General features: G+C 33.5%; 1 protein-coding gene across 2 annotated transcripts in view; it reads left to right on the top strand.

Moving 5' to 3' along the window:
* Positions 1-237: 237 nt before the first annotated feature.
* LOC130895646 (uncharacterized) overlaps positions 238-20,461 on the top strand; it is a 79,528-nt gene continuing 59,304 nt past the window's right edge. The window contains exons 1-4 of one of the 2 annotated variants that reach the window (XM_057803075.1): positions 238-920; positions 13,773-13,946; positions 15,355-16,028; positions 19,038-20,169. In XM_057803075.1, the coding sequence (XP_057659058.1) occupies positions 785-920; positions 13,773-13,946; positions 15,355-16,028; positions 19,038-20,169 (2,116 nt within the window). In that variant the 5' untranslated portion in view covers positions 238-784. Of the gene's footprint in view, positions 921-13,772; positions 13,947-14,219; positions 14,258-15,354; positions 16,029-19,037; positions 20,170-20,461 lie in introns of those variants that run through there. The other variant, XM_057803077.1, reaches the window with a different exon arrangement.

The raw sequence follows: 20,461 nt of genomic DNA on the forward strand, positions 1-20,461 counted from the left end.
TCTTTTTTAATTATATCAATTGTCCAAAACCAATAGTCATATAGTCAAATCAATATATATATTAATCTTTTAATGAGAAAATAATGATTTTACCAATTATTCAAACAAACTTTTATTTTAAATTCAATTTACTATATCGGAAATTATTTTCAGATATCAAAAAGATTGAATCTACTTTTGTTTATATTCAAATATTTATTGATAGGTTATCTGCGTTATTTAAAATGACCCTGTATAATCTACACATTTTCTAGATCTACCGTTAAACGTTACACTCCACGTTTATTAAACTGAACCATCCAACCTGGCCATTGTAATGTTGCCTTCCAGTTCGAAAACATGTGAAGTGCATCGCCGTACAGAGAACCTATACACGAATCCTGATTGGTCGAACGGGTCACGTGTCGGCGACTACACGTCCGCTACCACAGCAACTTGTTCATTGTTTTTTACTGTCACGGAATCTTGGTCTTCGTTCTGTCGTTGCCATAGCATTCGCTTCTCGATACAAATAAACAAGATGTTATGTTAGATACTGAAAGGAAATAACATAAAATAATAACAGAAAATGTTATTAAATTAGAATGTTCGGGAGTGTTGTCAAAATTTGCAAATTCGCGATTAAACGATTTGCATTCGTATCGGATCTAGTTTTCTGATAAATCGTTTGAAAATGTAATTGATACGAGGTTAAATTTTGATGCTGGTGCCGTTTGAAAAAGTGATTTTGTTGTTTAATGTTTAAACGTTGTTTTTTTTTTTAAAGTGCGTGAATGTGGGAAAAATGGAAGAAATCGCCTTCAGCGATTGGCCAGGACAACCTGTGGATTTAAATGCCGGGAACAACTCGTGGTTACCAGCGTATGGATTTACTGCCCCGTGTACGCTTCTGGAACGCGAGGATTTTATTGGGAATCCAGGTTGGTGAAAGTTTTAAAGTGTTGTTGATGCAGTAGCACGACAAACTGTTTTCTAATAACTTGAATTATTTGTCTATTGAAATAATGTTAGAAAGTATATTTTAAATAATTCATATACAGGGTCGTATGAAAGTATATGAATACGTAAAATGATTTCTGTTTAAATAATTTATAAGTAGTAAGACATGTCAAGATGCAACAAAAGTGCATTTGATTGCTACATTTATGCGTTATGAGTTCAATTTTACTACTCCAGCGTTTTCAAGGTCGTCGAACGCGAATATCACTACAAAAAAGGTCCAAAAGGTATCTGGTACGTAGGGTGGTCGATACTTACGTCGTCTAGTGGAGTCCCGTGGAACTTTTTTATGAAATTGGTTTTTTAACATATATATCATGGGGTTTTAGAGGTCGTTGAACACAAACGTACCTGGTGCCAGAGGCGGTTGGACTCCTGGGGCAAAACTGATTATGGCAATGAATGTGGACAGTATTGAATGAGGTTTATCATTTACGAGGGCAGTTTGATAAGTTTTCACAAATTTTACAAGTTTTTTAGGTGGATTTTTATTTTTTTATCGTAGTATTTAAGTTAATACAGTTTTCAATGTGATTGGTTACACTGGCAATCACGATCTTTTTAATATGTTCTTTAGATCAGAAATATTTTATAGAATGCGTTATTTATTCACTTGTTCATTTTTTATGGATGGGTCTGAGTAGTTAGAAAATTTCTTTAACGATTTAAACAAAAATTTATTCGCAATTAAATTGTTCAAATGATTCCTAGATCCTAGATGTCTTAAAAGTGAAGTTTAAACATCGAACGTCAGTTTAAACCACAGATTTCGACTTATTTATTACTTTCGGTGTAAACATGCTATCTTGGAGCAGTTAAACTTTAGATTAACACGAAACTGATAATTCTAACCTAGCTTTTTCAAATTGTTCAAGTTTTTGCGATACAAATTGAGTAAAAGGTTTGGATTTTTGTTGAATTGATTGTAGATATGGACTTCATATTCAATGAATTCGACGATGATGATTTACTTGATGTAAATGTAACAAAAATTGATTTTTTTCCTCTGAGAAAAGTTACGTTATATTTCCGCCATGTTGTCAACTGTCAATTTTGTTTATTCTTGGTTTAAACTTAAGTTTTAATACTACCAAAGTTTGTTATAAACCTCCGTTAGTTTTCTGTATTAAATTTCCAAAGTAGGTGACTTCTTTTCTCAAAAATTTGCATCTGTTAGGCTGAAGTTTGAGGTTAGATGTTTGAAGTCTCTTAAATACGTCGTGAATGAACGATTTACCGTTTGAAATGTTGAAGGGATATGTTTTAGACTGTACGGCATTCGAAATGGCTGTTTTTAACTGTGAAACTGATTTTCGGTATATCAATTAACGAATTGAAACCTTATCGCTCTTAAAAAAAACATTTTAATATTCCTGTTAATTGTGTCGTTATAATTAGTTGTAAATCACGTTTTGCTTGTTGGAAATATACTTTTTTTTAATTAATGAGCTCAAATATACCGCTGACTTTACTAATTGTTTAATAATTTTCTTGTTGCAATGATAGTTTATTGAAGGTCACACACAGCATACAATTCCGATCACCTCGTGATTTGCAATTATTTGTTATGCTACATTTCTGATGTCATAACTCATAATTTTTAAACCTTTTACATTTAAAAGACACTCGTTCATACTTCACAGGTTCGTGGTAAAAAAATTTATGGTGTTTTGTAAACAAACTATTTTACCGAGGTGTTTACTACTTTTATTGCCTCCTGTCTGAACCAAAATATCGTCTGAAAAAATAAAATCGAGTATTTATGATATTTGCAGACCAAATACAAAAGGACTTGATGCTTGTCGATTGGTTCTTCCAAAATGGAAAGTTTCTACGTACAATAACCAAAAACCAATGTATTTTTCGTGAAAACTCATTTTAAAGTACTTTGAAAACCTCAATTTTTATTTTTTACTGAATTTCGTAGCATCAAATCCTCAAATTCACCTAGTTAAACCTTCCCTTCGCAAATTATATAAAAAATTGACAAATGACATTCATTTAACTGATATAAATATGATTTGCATTGATTACATCTATCTAATCTAATTTTTTTCGTATAGGGGTGGTTTTTACCACGAAAAAAGTAAAAACTACCCTCGGTATAGGGTAAATTTTAAAATAGAGGGTAATTAGAACCTGAATCCATCCCTGTATGAGATAAATACACAGTTTACACTTTTTTTGTCGTCATTGACTGGACTATAAAGAACGTGTCTTGCTGTTTGGTAACCAACTCATTTAGTTGAGGTTATGTTGAATGTATTTTGTAAAAGCTGACGTTTACATAACGTCAATTCTTAATGCTAATTTCTGGGGATCGTTTAATCAGTTTCCAATGAAATTAAATAGTTAATTATTCACGCAAATAATACTAAATCAAAGAGATACCGTTTTACTTCGTATTTTATTGTTTAATAATAGAAATTGAATGAATTGAGGAACTAATAAATCGGATTGTTAATAGAAAGTGTTTAATTTCTGTATTGGCGACAGTTTGAGGTTAATAAAACTAACCTAATTCCGGCAAATTTTGATTTAAAAATTATGCAATGGTTTAAATTTAAAATAGGAGACTTAATCCTATTATTCACGCAAGCGGAGATAGAAGAAACTATTTTTATTCCAATAATCCCCTTAACTGCAAATAATTCACCGTTTTCTTCCTATTTTCACTCAAATTAACTTAAATGTAACTACAAGGTTACAGTAGTTTCAATATTGTACTGAATTGTATTGAAAAATAACGTAATTTATTTATACTAACACTAAATCCACTAACACTTAACTATTCACTAAACTAACCACTAAGTTGTTACTAAACATACGACATCCAATTATTTATTGACTCAACGATTCGTATTATGAAAATTATCGTGACATTCCAGAATGTTTTTTTCCTAGAAATCTCCAATTTGCCGCAAACAAACAAAAAAGAATCGTTAATCGTGTTAAAAAGTGGCCACAAAAGATGTAAACAGCTTATAAAAACAGTATAAAGATTTCCGATGATTTCTACCCGGCGCGTCCGCCAAACTTTAGATTCTATCAACATAATCGAACAGCATCACTTATTTAGGACCCACAGCATCGAGTTTAAACGTATAACTTATCGTCAAATATGAAATATGCAGCTTCAGACTTCGCCCTCCAAAAATGAACGATTCATTTCGGGAAAAACTTTCTACGACTCCGATTTTTCTTAGCAAAAGTACAAGAAAGGGATCGGTCCACAAAATAATTATAAAACTTGTCGAACCACCCCTGTATTCTATCGGTGTGTACAATTTTTATCTTCTCAAAATATAATCGCATATTGATATTAATTATTTTATAATTATCCGTTTCACGCAGTTTTAACATATCACCTTGTAATACGAATTTAAACGTATTATTTTCAGTATACCCCTTGTAAGTTTCATATTATTTGTAGTAATGTAATTAGTACGTTCGTTATCGAATTATCTCAAAGAGGAAATGTTGATGATGTTTTTCGATTGTTATTTACAACAAAGTAAATTGGGTAAATTCACGTTGCAAAAACGTGAAATCTATATTTTAGAAAGTTTTGTATTTAAAAGATACTTGCTGAATTACTATTACACGCAATGAACCGTAAAATAATTATAAAGTAAAAGTCTACCTTATTCAATTCCTTTTTACCAAATAATATTGTTAAATTTAATAATCTTTTGACACAATTTTTATATTAAAAATGTTCATACTGTATAAAACTTTTAATTCAGTTGTAAAATACCTCAAAAGGCAAACGGAATGATAGACAGCTGAAACTTTTAGGCAATTTCTTACGGCGTGCACGTAATTTCACTACATGACGTAACTAACAATAACGTGTTGCCAACATTAAATTAGATTTTAGATATGTACTAAAGAATGTCGTAGTTATTTATTAGTGTATATACAGGTTAAAATGAAATGAAAATTGTATTATTCCATAATTTTAGTTATAACAAATATGATTACACTCTTCACGTCATCTCTTATGAATTATTCAGAAATGTATTGATGCTTTATCAGGACCGTACTTGAACATTTTGTAATAGAAATTGAAAAAAAAATTATTTGTACAAAAACTGGGTACGTGAATAGAATGATGTTGCAAGTAACAATACAGTATTATGCACTAACAAAGGAACAATTTTCATAAAACATTTGTATGCAATTGTTGAAATATTCCCACGTAATTAAGTTGAGAAAAACAGATTTCACCGTTTTGATATGTTGAAAAATAATTTCTATTAGAACGTTGGGAGCTACGGATTAATTGATGTACAGAACCGCATTAGCCCGCATAAATACGAAGGTTATACAAAAAGTAAAGAAAAAAAGTGTACGTTTTGCGATATAGGGGGCGCTGATCACGTATATATCAATGGGAATAGTTTTTTTTTAAATTTTTTTGATTTTTTCGGCGCATTTAAGATAAAAATGAGACCTCGGTGTGAAACGCAACTTTACAAAGAAAATATGATGCACGAAAGGAAGATAATAGTAACCTAACCTAAAAAATATAAATTTTTCAATTTTTTATGATCAAAAATAGGGTGTACGCCACTTCCAAGCAACCGTTTCTTGAACTTTATTGAAATTATCAAACAAGTTACAACAGACGTGAATCGAATCGTAATTAGTAACGAGACGTGGTTGAGACATGTCAATTACGAGACTAAATTACCGAACACGGAATGCAGACACACAAATTCCCTCCAGAAATGGTGAAAACTTCTCGAAAAGTAGATTTTTAAAATGTAAATATATTTTTTTGTTGTACTTCGTTTTTCAACTTACTTTTTGAATATTCCTCGTATAAAGATTATAATATATTCTCAGAAAATTAATTATTGCTATAGTATATTCGCTATCTAGTAGTGATGTAAACATAAAACAAAAAACATTATTTGTATCATCAAAATTCATGGCGTGAATATAGCCAGGACCGTAATGAGCCATAGGGGTATACAGCAATTTTGGATTATAAATAGTAATGTTTAAATGTTTGTATCAAATAATAGTTATATCCCGAAAGGAAGCTCTGGATTTTGGCCTATGTTATCCTTAATTATATAACTTTTGGTATTAGTTTTTTATACAAAAATGTTTAGAAAAAGTGTATAGAAATGTTTTAAATCAAATTAAATCAATCTGTGAACTAAGAAACTGTTTTTATTTGTTAAATTCTTAGTATATTTTTTTGCAATCACTCTTTTTCTTACTTAGAAGTACCAAGGACATCGTTATCCTTCGGAAACCAAATGCGAAGTAATAATGAGAGTTGCTGCTTTATTTGTCATTATACTGATGCTTTATCAGGACTGTATTTCGTTTTTTTCTGATTTGAATGCAACTTGATTTTTTTTATACAATGTATTTGGCAGTTTTTCGAAAATGAAAAAAAATTTTTTGAATCCTGTTCTGGCCATAGTTATTTCGTCTGGAGTTCTGAGAACGGGAACCCACAGATTAGCTTCAAATGGGTTCTAAACTATAAAAAAAAAATCTTTTTCAACCCCCTCCCCCCCGATGAATTTGATGGTTTTTACAAGAAAAATCTTATTTTCCAGTCGATGAAAACGTAAATATTCGAAAGCTCGGAAATATATTGGAGTTAGTACACTTTGGTGTTTAATTTTACCACATTCCCACTTCGAAAACGCTTATATATAAATATATATAGATTTAAACTTATAAATGTTGTTGATTTTGACTCCCAATTGCAAAGAGACGTTTGTAACTACCGACTAGTTTCGACGTTATTACGTCTTATAAGAGTGGTATAACAACCCTCGTTCTGGCTTGAGACCCGAACTGAAGAAAACGTCAAAGAACGTTGCTTCATGCAGTTAATCATTCTCCGGCGAATAACTACTTTCCTGGCTAATGCCTCGACGAATATTGAATTAAATCTCCTCCGAGGAGCGTGATGTCAAACTTTTTTGTCGATATTAAGATCCCCAATGGCTCCCAATTGCAAATAGAGGTTTGTAACCACTGACTAGTTTCGACGTTATTACGTCTTATAAGAGTGGTATAACAACTCTCGTTCTGGCTTGAGACCCAAACGGAAGAAAACGTCAAAGAACGTTGCTTCATGCAGTTAATCATTCTCCAGCGAATAACTACTTTCCTGGCTAATGCCTCGACGATTATTGCATTGAATCTCCTCCGAGGAGCGTGATGTCAAACTTTTTTGTCGATATTAAGGTCTCCAATGGCTCCCAATTGTAAAGATGTTTGTAACTACCGACTAGTTTCGACGTTATTACTTCTTATAAGAGTGGTATAACAACCCTAGTTCTGGCTTGAGGCCCGAACTGAAGAAAACGTCAAAAAACGTTGCTTCATGCAGTTAATCATTCTCCAGCGAATAACTACTTTCCTGGCTAATGCCTCGACGATTATTGCATTGAATCTCCTCCGAGGAGCGTGATGTCAAACTTTTTTGTCGATATTAAGGTCTCCAATGGCTCCCAATTGTAAAGATGTTTGTAACTACCGACTAGTTTCGACGTTATTACTTCTTATAAGAGTGGTATAACAACCCTAGTTCTGGCTTGAGGCCCGAACTGAAGAAAACGTCAAAAAACGTTGCTTCATGCAGTTAATCATTCTCCAGCGAATAACTACTTTCCTGGCTAATGCCTCGACGATTATTGCATTGAATCTCCTCCGAGGAGCGTGATGTCAAACTTTTTTGTCGATATTAAGGTCTCCAATGGCTCCCAATTGTAAAGATGTTTGTAACTACCGACTAGTTTCGACGTTATTACTTCTTATAAGAGTGGTATAACAACCCTAGTTCTGGCTTGAGGCCCGAACTGAAGAAAACGTCAAAAAACGTTGCTTCATGCAGTTAATCATTCTCCAGCGAATAACTACTTTCCTGGCTAATGCCTCGACGATTATTGCATTGAATCTCCTCCGAGGAGCGTGATGTCAAACTTTTTTGTCGATATTAAGATCCCCAATGGCTCCCAATTGCAAATAGAGGTTTGTAACCACTGACTAGTTTCGACGTTATTACGTCTTATAAGAGTGGTATAACAACTCTCGTTCTGGCTTGAGACCCAAACGGAAGAAAACGTCAAAGAACGTTGCTTCATGCAGTTAATCATTCTCCAGCGAATAACTACTTTCCTGGCTAATGCCTCGACGATTATTGCATTGAATCTCCTCCGAGGAGCGTGATGTCAAACTTTTTTGTCGATATTAAGGTCTCCAATGGCTCCCAATTGTAAAGATGTTTGTAACTACCGACTAGTTTCGACGTTATTACTTCTTATAAGAGTGGTATAACAACCCTAGTTCTGGCTTGAGGCCCGAACTGAAGAAAACGTCAAAAAACGTTGCTTCATGCAGTTAATCATTCTCCAGCGAATAACTACTTTCCTGGCTAATGCCTCGACGATTATTGCATTGAATCTCCTCCGAGGAGCGTGATGTCAAACTTTTTTGTCGATATTAAGGTCTCCAATGGCTCCCAATTGTAAAGATGTTTGTAACTACCGACTAGTTTCGACGTTATTACTTCTTATAAGAGTGGTATAACAACCCTAGTTCTGGCTTGAGGCCCGAACTGAAGAAAACGTCAAAAAACGTTGCTTCATGCAGTTAATCATTCTCCAGCGAATAACTACTTTCCTGGCTAATGCCTCGACGATTATTGCATTGAATCTCCTCCGAGGAGCGTGATGTCAAACTTTTTTGTCGATATTAAGGTCTCCAATGGCTCCCAATTGTAAAGATGTTTGTAACTACCGACTAGTTTCGACGTTATTACTTCTTATAAGAGTGGTATAACAACCCTAGTTCTGGCTTGAGGCCCGAACTGAAGAAAACGTCAAAAAACGTTGCTTCATGCAGTTAATCATTCTCCAGCGAATAACTACTTTCCTGGCTAATGCCTCGACGATTATTGCATTGAATCTCCTCCGAGGAGCGTGATGTCAAACTTTTTTGTCGATATTAAGGTCTCCAATGGCTCCCAATTGTAAAGATGTTTGTAACTACCGACTAGTTTCGACGTTATTACTTCTTATAAGAGTGGTATAACAACCCTAGTTCTGGCTTGAGGCCCGAACTGAAGAAAACGTCAAAAAACGTTGCTTCATGCAGTTAATCATTCTCCAGCGAATAACTACTTTCCTGGCTAATGCCTCGACGATTATTGCATTGAATCTCCTCCGAGGAGCGTGATGTCAAACTTTTTTGTCGATATTAAGGTCTCCAATGGCTCCCAATTGTAAAGATGTTTGTAACTACCGACTAGTTTCGACGTTATTACTTCTTATAAGAGTGGTATAACAACCCTAGTTCTGGCTTGAGGCCCGAACTGAAGAAAACGTCAAAAAACGTTGCTTCATGCAGTTAATCATTCTCCAGCGAATAACTACTTTCCTGGCTAATGCCTCGACGATTATTGCATTGAATCTCCTCCGAGGAGCGTGATGTCAAACTTTTTTGTCGATATTAAGGTCTCCAATGGCTCCCAATTGTAAAGATGTTTGTAACTACCGACTAGTTTCGACGTTATTACTTCTTATAAGAGTGGTATAACAACCCTAGTTCTGGCTTGAGGCCCGAACTGAAGAAAACGTCAAAAAACGTTGCTTCATGCAGTTAATCATTCTCCGGCGAATAACTACTTTCCTGGCTAATGCCTCGACGATTATTGCATTGAATCTCCTCCGAGGAGCGTGATGTCAAACTTTTTTGTTGATATTAAGATCCCCAATGGCTCCCAATTGCAGAGAGAGGTAACTACCGACTAGTTTCGACGTTATTACGTCTTTACAAAGTGGTTTAACAATCCTCGTTGGAATTTAGACCCGAACTGAATGTCAAAGAGCGTCGCTATTTGGTTCATAGAGTTGAACATTCCTCATTTCCCATTAGGTTTGTGGATATAGCTCTTTTTAAATGTAGATAAAGTAGGAATCTGTTCAATAACAATAACATACCTCATTTTTGAAACAAAGCCTATTCATTAAAGTATGCTGCTCTCATTAACATGGTTTCACGCTATTCTACCTGATGATTAAAATAATATACTTCGATGAATCACTTAAATGCATTAATTATTATGGGATTGCATCATCGTACTACGTAAGCCATGAAAGAGTAGGTATTTTATGTCATTTGCGATAAATAAGAATTTATTGCATTAAACGAGAAAAGGTTAACGTCCCAGCAATTGACATAAATTATTGAATTGTATTTTCAAATATGTGAATGTAACCAAGGTTTCACATTTGAATACGCCGTATATATTGAAAATACCAATATTTTCTTTATAAATGCATAAATAGATAAAGTTCTATAAAGAAATTTTTTTAAACCACTTTTTAGGTGGGTTAATATAGAAAATATATTTTTTTTTGGTAGAATTAGTTGCTATTGAAAGCGAATCAACCGTTATAGCTGTCATACACTTTTCCGATATCATTTTTCTACTACAATATACAGGATGTCCCACAACGAGTTAAAACTATCTGTATATGGCAAAATACTTATAGTAGAATCATGAAAATTTCTTAGTTTGGGTTTTCGGATACGATCTTTTAAACTGAAATATTTTCGAAGATGGCCGACTTCCGGTGGAACCGGAAGTCGACTATAACTTTGTTATTTTAAATAGAACACCTTGTATATTAATCATTTTTGAAATCTACGTAAAATTTTAGTATATTTTTGTCTAAAAACTTTTTTCGAAAAATGCATACTTTTTGAGTTATTAATTTTTTTTGTAAAAAATTTAACCCTTATAAACTATTTTTTTACGATGATACCTTTAAAGATATGAAAACGGTTTCTATTCGGTTGCTTTAAGCAAGGTCACACGTATTTGAATATATGTTGGAAAATTTTTCATTTTATACAGGGTGTGTATAAAAAGTGTTCAAAGTTTAACTTCATAAATATCAAATTTCTTCATTTTTTTGAATAGAACCACCCGGTTTTTTCTATTTTAATGCATTCAGGGCTGAAAAATGAGGCAAATTCATATACGTAAACCTTACCGTTATCCAGATATTAAATGTTTTCTGTAAATTTTTAGAAATGCAGGTATGGTGTAAATTTACAAATTTACCACGTTATATCTCAGAAACGGTGGCTCGTAGGGAAAAAATATTAATACGTTTTTTGTAGATAATTTTATGATCTACAATTTTAGTATGCTTTTGTCTAAAAACTTTTTTCGAAAAATGCATACTTTTTGAGTTATTAATTTTTTTGTAAAAACTTTAACCCTTATAAACTATTTTTTTACGAAAATACCCTAAAAGATATGAAATTGGTATTAATTCGGTGGCTTTTAGCAAGGTCACACGTATTTGAATATATGTTGAAACACTTTTCATTTTATACAGGGTGTGTATAAAAAGTGTTCAAAGTTTAACGTCATAAATATCAATTTCTTCATTTTTTTTAAATAGAACCACCCGGTTTTTTCTATTTTAATGCATTCAAGAGTAAAAATAAGGCAAATTCATGTATACAAATTTTTCTGAGAGAAATTTTCGCCCAATGAACATTTTCACTACTTCTTTTGTTTAAAGTTTTTATATGTATATAAATAATTTATAATGGCGGATGTTTCGCAAGCACGACTTCATCGATTTATATAAGTATGTGTATCTGGCTGAAAATGATATTTCAGTTAAGTTGTTCCTATTATCTTTTATAATATTTGAATATAATGACTATGCTACGACTAGACTACCTTGACTTTCCTATTTGGAATTGTATTATTCGAACATAACATTTCTAGTTAACCAGGTAGTGACTACTCATAACACTGGTGGTGGAATTTGGAATTTTCCTTTTTACAAAACCCGGTCGAATGGATGTACAATATTTTTAATTAATAAAATTGAATGCGTAACAAAATTCAGTTATTCAATTTACAACTACAACAACCGGGAAATAAAAAGTTGTTTTAATAAAATAATTATTTTACGTACCATAATATAAAAATTAAAAATGAAATTTTTATTTATTTTCTCTATTATCTTTATTAAATCACAATTAATATTTATCGCTATATAGTTGATAATCTTCGAGTTTCAATATTGTTTGCGTCAGTATAAATATCTAAAAATATCTATACACTGATAAAAGTTGTTTATAGAAAATTATTATTGATGAAAAATTAAATAATAGGGTTACTTCGATTACGTCATACTCTTTGCGGTAATCTAAATAAAATTATAATTTTGGTAATTACTCAAACTTAACAAACTACATTAAAATATATATGGTGGTTGATATATCAGGTTTTGTCTCGAAACTATATTGAATGTATAGGATGAAATTACTTAAATTAAATTAGAAATAATCATTTTTCGTATTTTATATTGAGAAATAACGATATTATAAACTTTTAAATCAAAATTTATTTATTAAATTTCTAAGATTACATTTGGAAATTTTAAATTCGTTTCTGAGTACGGTCCTGTCTCACTAACCTTGAACGAGTTCACGCAAAATTAACTACGCCTAGTTCCTCTATTTTAAAAAGCTTTCACATTATATCTATAGTATTGTTAATTCAAGAACTAAATTCTCAATAATATTCATATTAAAAATTATCGCTATATAGTATGAGAAAAATTCAACTACATATAAACAATTCCTAATCTCCTGATACGACGTGACGTATCGTTCAAGTCGCGTAGATATGCAACCAGTATTACGTTTCATTATATATTTATCGCTTTAAATCGAAGCGTTTATATTTTTTTGATTTTCAACATACCTAAACACGATTATTATGTTATTTTCAAAAAGAAATACTAATTTAAATATTCTATTCGATGGAAATATGAGGAAACTAGAAAATCAGACGCGTAGGTTGTAACCTAACCTCAAACAATGTACAAGCGTTCTTCTTCTGCAACGCCTCTGTGAAATATACGACAATAATGAGAAAAGAAGAGGATGCATGTAAATTGCATATATATATATTATAATCAGGGAGTTCAACGTTCATTTGTCGAGAATGTGGAATCATTAAATTGCAAAAGAGCGATCGTAGTAGGCTTGGCTTGAATAAACTATAAATCGTACTTAGTTGAGAAATTTTTAACCAGTAGTTGAAATAATGTTGCAATAACAAAACTTCGCCGGTATTTCTTCTTTCTAGCCATTGAATTTATATCGATTCTTAGAGATATATAACATAGCAAAGATTTTTCAAGTGGTACAGGATTGGATTTTGGAAAAACCACAAAAAATTAAAAAACAAATCGATGAAATCTTTATTGGAATCGATAGAACGATCAGTATAATTTGATATTTGAAGATTATTCCACGCGGCTCCGCTTTAGATTAGCTCATGCGCAAGATCCAATTTTGGAACAATTTCTCCACCATATCGGCCGGTGTTTCACGACTAAATGCTTCAATATTTGTTTTAAGTGCGTCAAATTGATCTTGGAAGTTATTAACCTTAATAAAGTCCCACAAGAAATAGTCCAAAAGCGTTAAATCACACGATCCAGGCGGCCAATTCACGGGCGTGGCGTGGCGTGGCGTGTTGCTAGTGGATTTCGACTTTAAACCGAACCCAATCTAACGAAATTTAATTAACCCGACGATCATCTAGATAAATACTAATTTCTGGCTATTATGAAACTGGTGATAAACTGAGAATGAACCAAATACATTATTTTTTATATTTTCCCGACCGGTTTCTCGTTATTTTCAATTTGTAATCTTTATAAATCGAATCAACTTCGTGTTTCGATTTTCAGATGCGGAATATTTTCTTCCTAGCGGTTTTGGTAATTACATGTATTTGGAGACGATTCTGGAGGAAACTTCCGATGATTTACGATCGGAAAGCGACGCCGATTCTCGGGGATCCCCCGTGGGTTGGTTGGCCACCGATTCCGAAGCCGGATCTGTTATATGCATGGACCCGCCAGGTAAATAAAATTTAATATCGATAAATTTTGTTTATTGTTCATATATATTATATATAAACGTCATTTTACTGAGGTCCGTTTTTTTGTCTGTTATTGTCATTACGTTTGGAAACACAAATCGTAAGTGGAAACGAAAATTTTGACATTAAATAGCACCTATTCTGTTTTGGCATTTAGAGCACTTTAATTAGAACAATTGGCAGTCGGACAAGTTATTTTTTTTTTATTTTAAAAACATTTTTCCTTCTATATTGATATTATATTTTTAGTTCGAGTTCAAAATCACGTTAGAAAGCACTTAAATTTAGTCGGTAAGTTTCTGAATGATTTTCTGGATTATTTTAGTTGATGCTTTTTTATATTTAATTAGAAAAAAAATTATGGCGATAAAAAAAATGTTCATTTACGAACTTTATTGATCTTTTGAGAGCGTTGATACTATCGTAGATTGTTGTCGTGATTGTATAACACAGAATCTTGTGATACGGGGGCTATGCGATAAATACTTAGCGTCATCGCTAGATGGCGCCGGTACGATCTGATTCAATTGAATATCGCGCAGTATTTACTTTCTTGAATAAGGCAAAATAATCAAAATAACCATGGAAATTGGTCGAAATTGGCTACGGAATGTTTCCCTCGTCCATCTTATTTTCCAGATTTGGCTTCGCTCTACTTCCTTGTTATTTTATTTCAACCTGGCTGTCAAAAGTATGTTGAAAGCTTCTAGTTTTTATGAATGAGAGAGTAATGAAATTAGGAAGCATTCGTAATCCATGGGCGTAGAAAAATCTTTTCTAATGGTGAAGCTTTTCCACGAGTTATGTCGTTGTTTGTTTCATACCGGTTAAAGAGGTGTATTGAAGCTTAAACTTCGATTTTCGGAGAACCTTACGTTCATAAAAAATAATTTTAACATAATAACACCTCATTTTATAAATTTATTATTCTTATAAATACTTATACTTCGTTCAATTTGCTACGACTGAATATTAAATTATAAAACGTAAATCGACGAGTAAAATGTACCGTCTATAAGGGAGTTTGGTTTAAACAGGGTACCAGACGTGAACTGAGCCCTTTTTGTACCCCATTCGTCTATTAGAACTTCGTCAGTCTTTTAATTGACGCAAATAATCTTGTCGCCATCGAACTATCCTTTAAAACCACATGCTGTCAAAACTTGATACGCCACTGCTTATCGCAGACCGTCTAGCGAGAATATTTCCAAGAAATTGTGTACATACGCCTTCCGACAGCTTCGGCAAATAGAAATGCATTTATTAATACGATTCGATGTTTTGATTGGTAAACAATGGAGATGATTAGTCCACGTGGACTGACTGAATTTTATACGGGGACTAAACATGATTAGATTTTGATTCCAAATTTCGTTATTTCTTTTCAGATGACGCAGAATGCGATTCAGATCGTGAAATAGCTTGTCCGTCTAAACGTAGAAAACAAGACATTTTCCTAACCCTACCGAATTGTAACCCCGAGGAAGATTTGAATTCCTTGAGTCGATCTAGCAGCCTACTACAGTTCGAAACATTAGAAAAACAATGCCAAGAGAATTATCCGAGCTCCCCGAGCTTATACTCCCAATTTAGTTACGATTCGCTGGAATCTTCTATGAGGAAATCAGACTTGAGCCCGGATAGTTTGAACAGTCCGAAAAGTGATTTCGCCGAAGACGAAACCGATTATTACAAAACGTTGAAAATAGACGTACCCGCGAGGGCGAAGCGAAGCAACGACAGCTGGTTGTACAACGCGAATCGATCCTCGGGATCGGATACGAGCGAAAGCGACGTCATCGATATTTCGAGATCGTTCGATAATCTGAAGCCGTGGAGGAGTTTCGAAAGTTTGCCAGTCGGCCAAAAGAGCGTGAGGGAAAAAGCGTCGGCGGAAAATTTGAGCGAAGACAGCGGGTACAGCGACCACTTGACGAAATCATCTAGTACAAATAATTTTAAAGCGAAAGATGAAATCAGGACGAAAACTATGAAAAGTTATCCGGAAAAGAGGAGTTCCTACGTTGGATTTTCCGCTTACGATGGAGACGTGTTGCAAGAGGTAAGTGATTTGGTTATTTTCCTCTATCTATTCGTATTTTTTCTAGCTACGAGCGATCGTTACTTCCCTTTATATTTGTTCATGATTTTTTGACGGTCCTGAAAGCGAAGAATACGGAGCGCGAGGTGAGAGACCGGCCGAGGCGCACGTTAACACGAACGCGCCCTAATCCTCTAAAATTATCGATTAAAAGTTCGATTGATACAAGAAGAACTAAATAACAAGGTAGCGCACTCGGATTTCGAAACTTTTACTAGAAAAATTGTTATTTAATCTTAAATTTATCTCGTTTCCTCCATTTTCTCCTATTCTTTATCTAAAATCCGGTTCGGACTGTCTACAGGCGCCTCCTAGAGGCTTTAGACGCGAGTCTTGGAAGGCGGAGGCAACGGGAGTGCCACTTATCCACACTCTCGTTGAAAAAGAGACTCGGAAGTCTCGGAGTGAAGGCGAGCGCGTCATCCACATTCTTATACTCGCGTTGAAGAGTCTCAATCTGACTTGACAAAATTTGGTTCTATGGAGTAGTTGCGTCTTATTGATTCCCAAAATTTTATCATCCGTCTCTCAATCTTTTAGTATCCATTTGGCGTTTAGCTTCTTCCTTATTACTTCATTCGTTCAGGTCCAGTTTTTAAATTTTGCGCTACCTTTTTTATTTCGCGGTACCTTTTCTGTTAAAAAAATCTGGATTTCTCTCTATAAAGACAGTAAGGAATTTAAAAGGAATATAAAACGACGTTTTTTTCAAATTTATAAGAAAATGCTCGTTGGAATGATTAACATAGACTTGTAACACATTATTTTTCTTTGTGTGATTTGGGTTGAGTAATTTTTGAAAAATTGATTCTATTGTACTATTTTTACCAACTTTGTACGTGTTAAAGTCCGGTTTTTATATTTTGCGTTACCTTTTTTTTTATTTCGCGGTACCTTTTCTGTTCGAAACAATCTAGATTTCTCTCTATAAAAACAGTAAGGAAGTTACAGATCCAGATTATAAGTATAAACACTTTATTTATGTAATATACAGGGCTTTTCAATATAAAACGACGCTTTGTTCAAATTTATGAGGAAATGCTCGTTGGAATGATTAACATAGACTTGTAACACATTATTTTTCTTTGTGTGATTTGGGTTGAGTAATTTTTGAAAAATTGATTCTATTGTACTATTTTTACCAACTTTGTACGTGTTAAAGTCCGGTTTTTATATTTTGCGTTACCTTTTTTTTTATTTCGCGGTACCTTTTCTGTTCGAAACAATCTAGATTTCTCTCTATAAAAACAGTAAGGAAGTTACAGATCCCGATTATAAGTAAAAACACTTTATTGATGTAATATACAGGGTTTTTCAATATAAAACGATAAATTTTTTCAAATTTTTGAGGAAATGTTTGTTGGGATGATTGAAATGGACCTGATGTAGTATTATTTTCCTCCGTGTGATTAGGGTTGGGTAATTTGAGAAGATTCCTCCATTCCGATGTGTTTACTAATTTTTTTTCAGGTGTTCAGGTGCGATTTTTATATTTTGCGTTACCTTTTTTTATTTCGCGGTACCTTTTCTATTAAAAAATCTAGATTTCTTTCTATAAAAACAGTAAGGAAGTTACAGATTCCGATTATAAGTAAAAACACTTTATTGATGTAATATACAGGGTTTTTCAATATAAAACGATAATTTTTTTCAAATTTACGAGGAAAGGCTCTTGGGATGATCAAAATGGACCTGTTGTAACATTATTTTCTTCCGTGCGATTTGGGTTGAATAACTTGAGAAGATTAAATCTATTGCGTTATATTTATTCATTTTTTGTAGGTGTTCAGGTCCGGTTTTTATATTTTGCGTTACCTTTTTTTTATTTCGCAGTACCTTTTCTGTTAAAAAATCTAGATTTCTCTCTATAAAAATAGTAAGGAATCTACGGATCCAGCTAATAAGTACAAACACTTTATTTATGTAATATACAGGGTTTTTCAATATAAACGACAATGTTTTTAAAGCTATTGCGCTATATTTACTTATTTTTTGTAGGTGTTAAGGGCCGGCTTTTATATTTTGCGCTACCTTTTTTATTTCGCGGTACCTTTCTCTGTTCGAAACAATGTAAATTTCTCTTTATAAAGACATTAAGAAATCTAGAGATCCAGATTATGAATATAAACACTCAATTGATGTAGTATACGGGGTTTTTCAGTATAAAACAAAATTTTTTCAACTTTATGAGGAAATGCTGGATGTGATGATTAGGATGGACCTGATATAACATTATTTTCCTCTTTGTTGTATGGGTTGGATAATTTTTTTTAGGTGTTCAGGTCCGGTTTTTATATTTTGCGTCACTTTTTTTTATCGCGGTACCTTTTTCCGTTTCAAAAAATCTAGATTTCTCTCTATAAAGACGTTAAGAAATCTACAGATCCCGATTATAAGTACAAACACTTCATTGATGTAATATACAGGGTGTTTCAATATAAAATAATTTTTTGTAGGTATTCAGGTCCGTCTTTTAAAATTTTGCGCTACCTTTTTTTATCGCGGTACCTTTTCTATTAAAAAAATCTAGATTTCTCTCTATAAAGACGTTAAGAAATCTACAGATCCAGATTATAAGTGCAAACATTCTATTGATGTGATATACAGGGTGTATCAATATAAAATAATTTTTTGCAGGTGTTCAGGTCCGTCTTTTAAAATTTTGCGCTACCTTTTTTTTATCGCGGTACCTTTTTCTGATTCAAAAAATCTAGATTTCTCTCTATGAAACCAGTAAGGAATCTACAGATCCAGATCATAAGTGTAAACACTTTATTGATGTAATATACAGGGTTTTTCAATATAAAATAATAATTTTTTGTAGGTGTTCAGGTCCGTCTTTTAAAATTTTGCGTTACCTTTTTTTATCGCGGTACCTTTTTCTGTTTCAAAACATCTAGATCTATTCTATCTATAAATTTTTCGTATGGTATATGGTGCATAAGAAATGTCATCTGTGATTTGTTACAGAATTTCAACGGCAACTTCGGTGTGAGCTATCAAGATTTGTCGATTCTTCGCGACCCCAATTTGGAAAACTTGAAAACCTCCCCGCTGATAGATCATTTCATGAAAAACAAAAAACAACGATCCCCGATAGTTAGCGAGATCTCAGCCTTGTCGTCGAAAATTTTAAAATTAGACTCGAATCGGGAATGCGTGTCTAATTTTAAAACATCCTCAAGCAGCGAACCGAACATTCGGAAAGCAGTAGACGGCCGACAGTACGCGACAAATCTCAGTGTCTCTAGCGTGCCAAAAGACTTAAACTTCATCGGCGATTTCACGAAAAGTGTTTGTAGGTCTACCAGCGATTCGGTCGCGTCAAAAAATTGGAATCTAGCCGATTTGCATCTCGAAAATTGTAATGAAACTGGATTAACCGAAGAGGAAACGATGTCGTTCAAACGCGAAAGCAGCTACAACGAAGCTATAACCAACACGACGAATTACAAACGAGAAGGAAGCTATGCCGAAGCTATGGCCAACAGAGTCGATCTCAGTGACGACGAACACAGCTTGTATAACAAAAATAAACCGAAATTGCCGAAAAATCCGATCGTGGAATTCGATAAAAAAGTACTTAAAGCCATATCCGAACAGAGTTTGATCAACAGTAATCAAAATCTTCACGAAGCCGAAGTTCAAATCATCAATTCAACACCAAAACGTACCGTGGTCAGCACGCCGAATCTGGCCGAGCAAATACAAGAAGAAGAAGATCGTAGGAAATCGTCGATGGATATCGCGCGAAAGGGTAGCAGTACGAGCGGTGTATCCGACGTCGAAGAAAAAACGCGAATGTCACTAAGAAGTTTCAACGGTTCAAATAGAGGTGTCCATTTTTCCCCGGTGGTGTCGGAGGTGAATTGGAGGGACGATTCCGTTTCGACGGTAACGCCGGATCGGGAGAGCAGTTACAGTTTAGGTAGTTCTTCTTCTGGTAGAGGATCGCCTGCTTTGATCAAACCTCGCGCGGTGAGAATGAGTTACTCCCAACCCGATTTGTCGGATGATAAAAAAGAGTTCGTTGATAGTTTGAAAAAATTGCGACAGGATTTTAGTAAGAGTCAACCGGACGTTGCCAAATTTAAGAGGAGAGGTATGTTTTGTTTTTTATTTTATTTATTTTTTTTGCGGAAAAGTTATGAATCGCAATTTTTTTTCTGTGTTGGAATATATCGCATTGGAGTTGCTCCAATTACCCCAAAAACTTGGTATCGAATCTATAGGAACGTTTTTCTTATTTATTTGATTCGTTTTTTCTAAGGATGGGGTAAATTTACACACACGGAGTATTTTATTTATACTATATATTTATAAACACTTAACTATTCACTAATACTAATATACTAATTTATTTAGAAACGCCGTTTGATTTAGTTTTCATTACT

The sequence above is a fragment of the Diorhabda carinulata genome, chromosome 6 (genome assembly GCF_026250575.1).
Source record: "Diorhabda carinulata isolate Delta chromosome 6, icDioCari1.1, whole genome shotgun sequence".
Lineage (NCBI taxonomy): Eukaryota > Metazoa > Arthropoda > Insecta > Coleoptera > Chrysomelidae > Diorhabda > Diorhabda carinulata.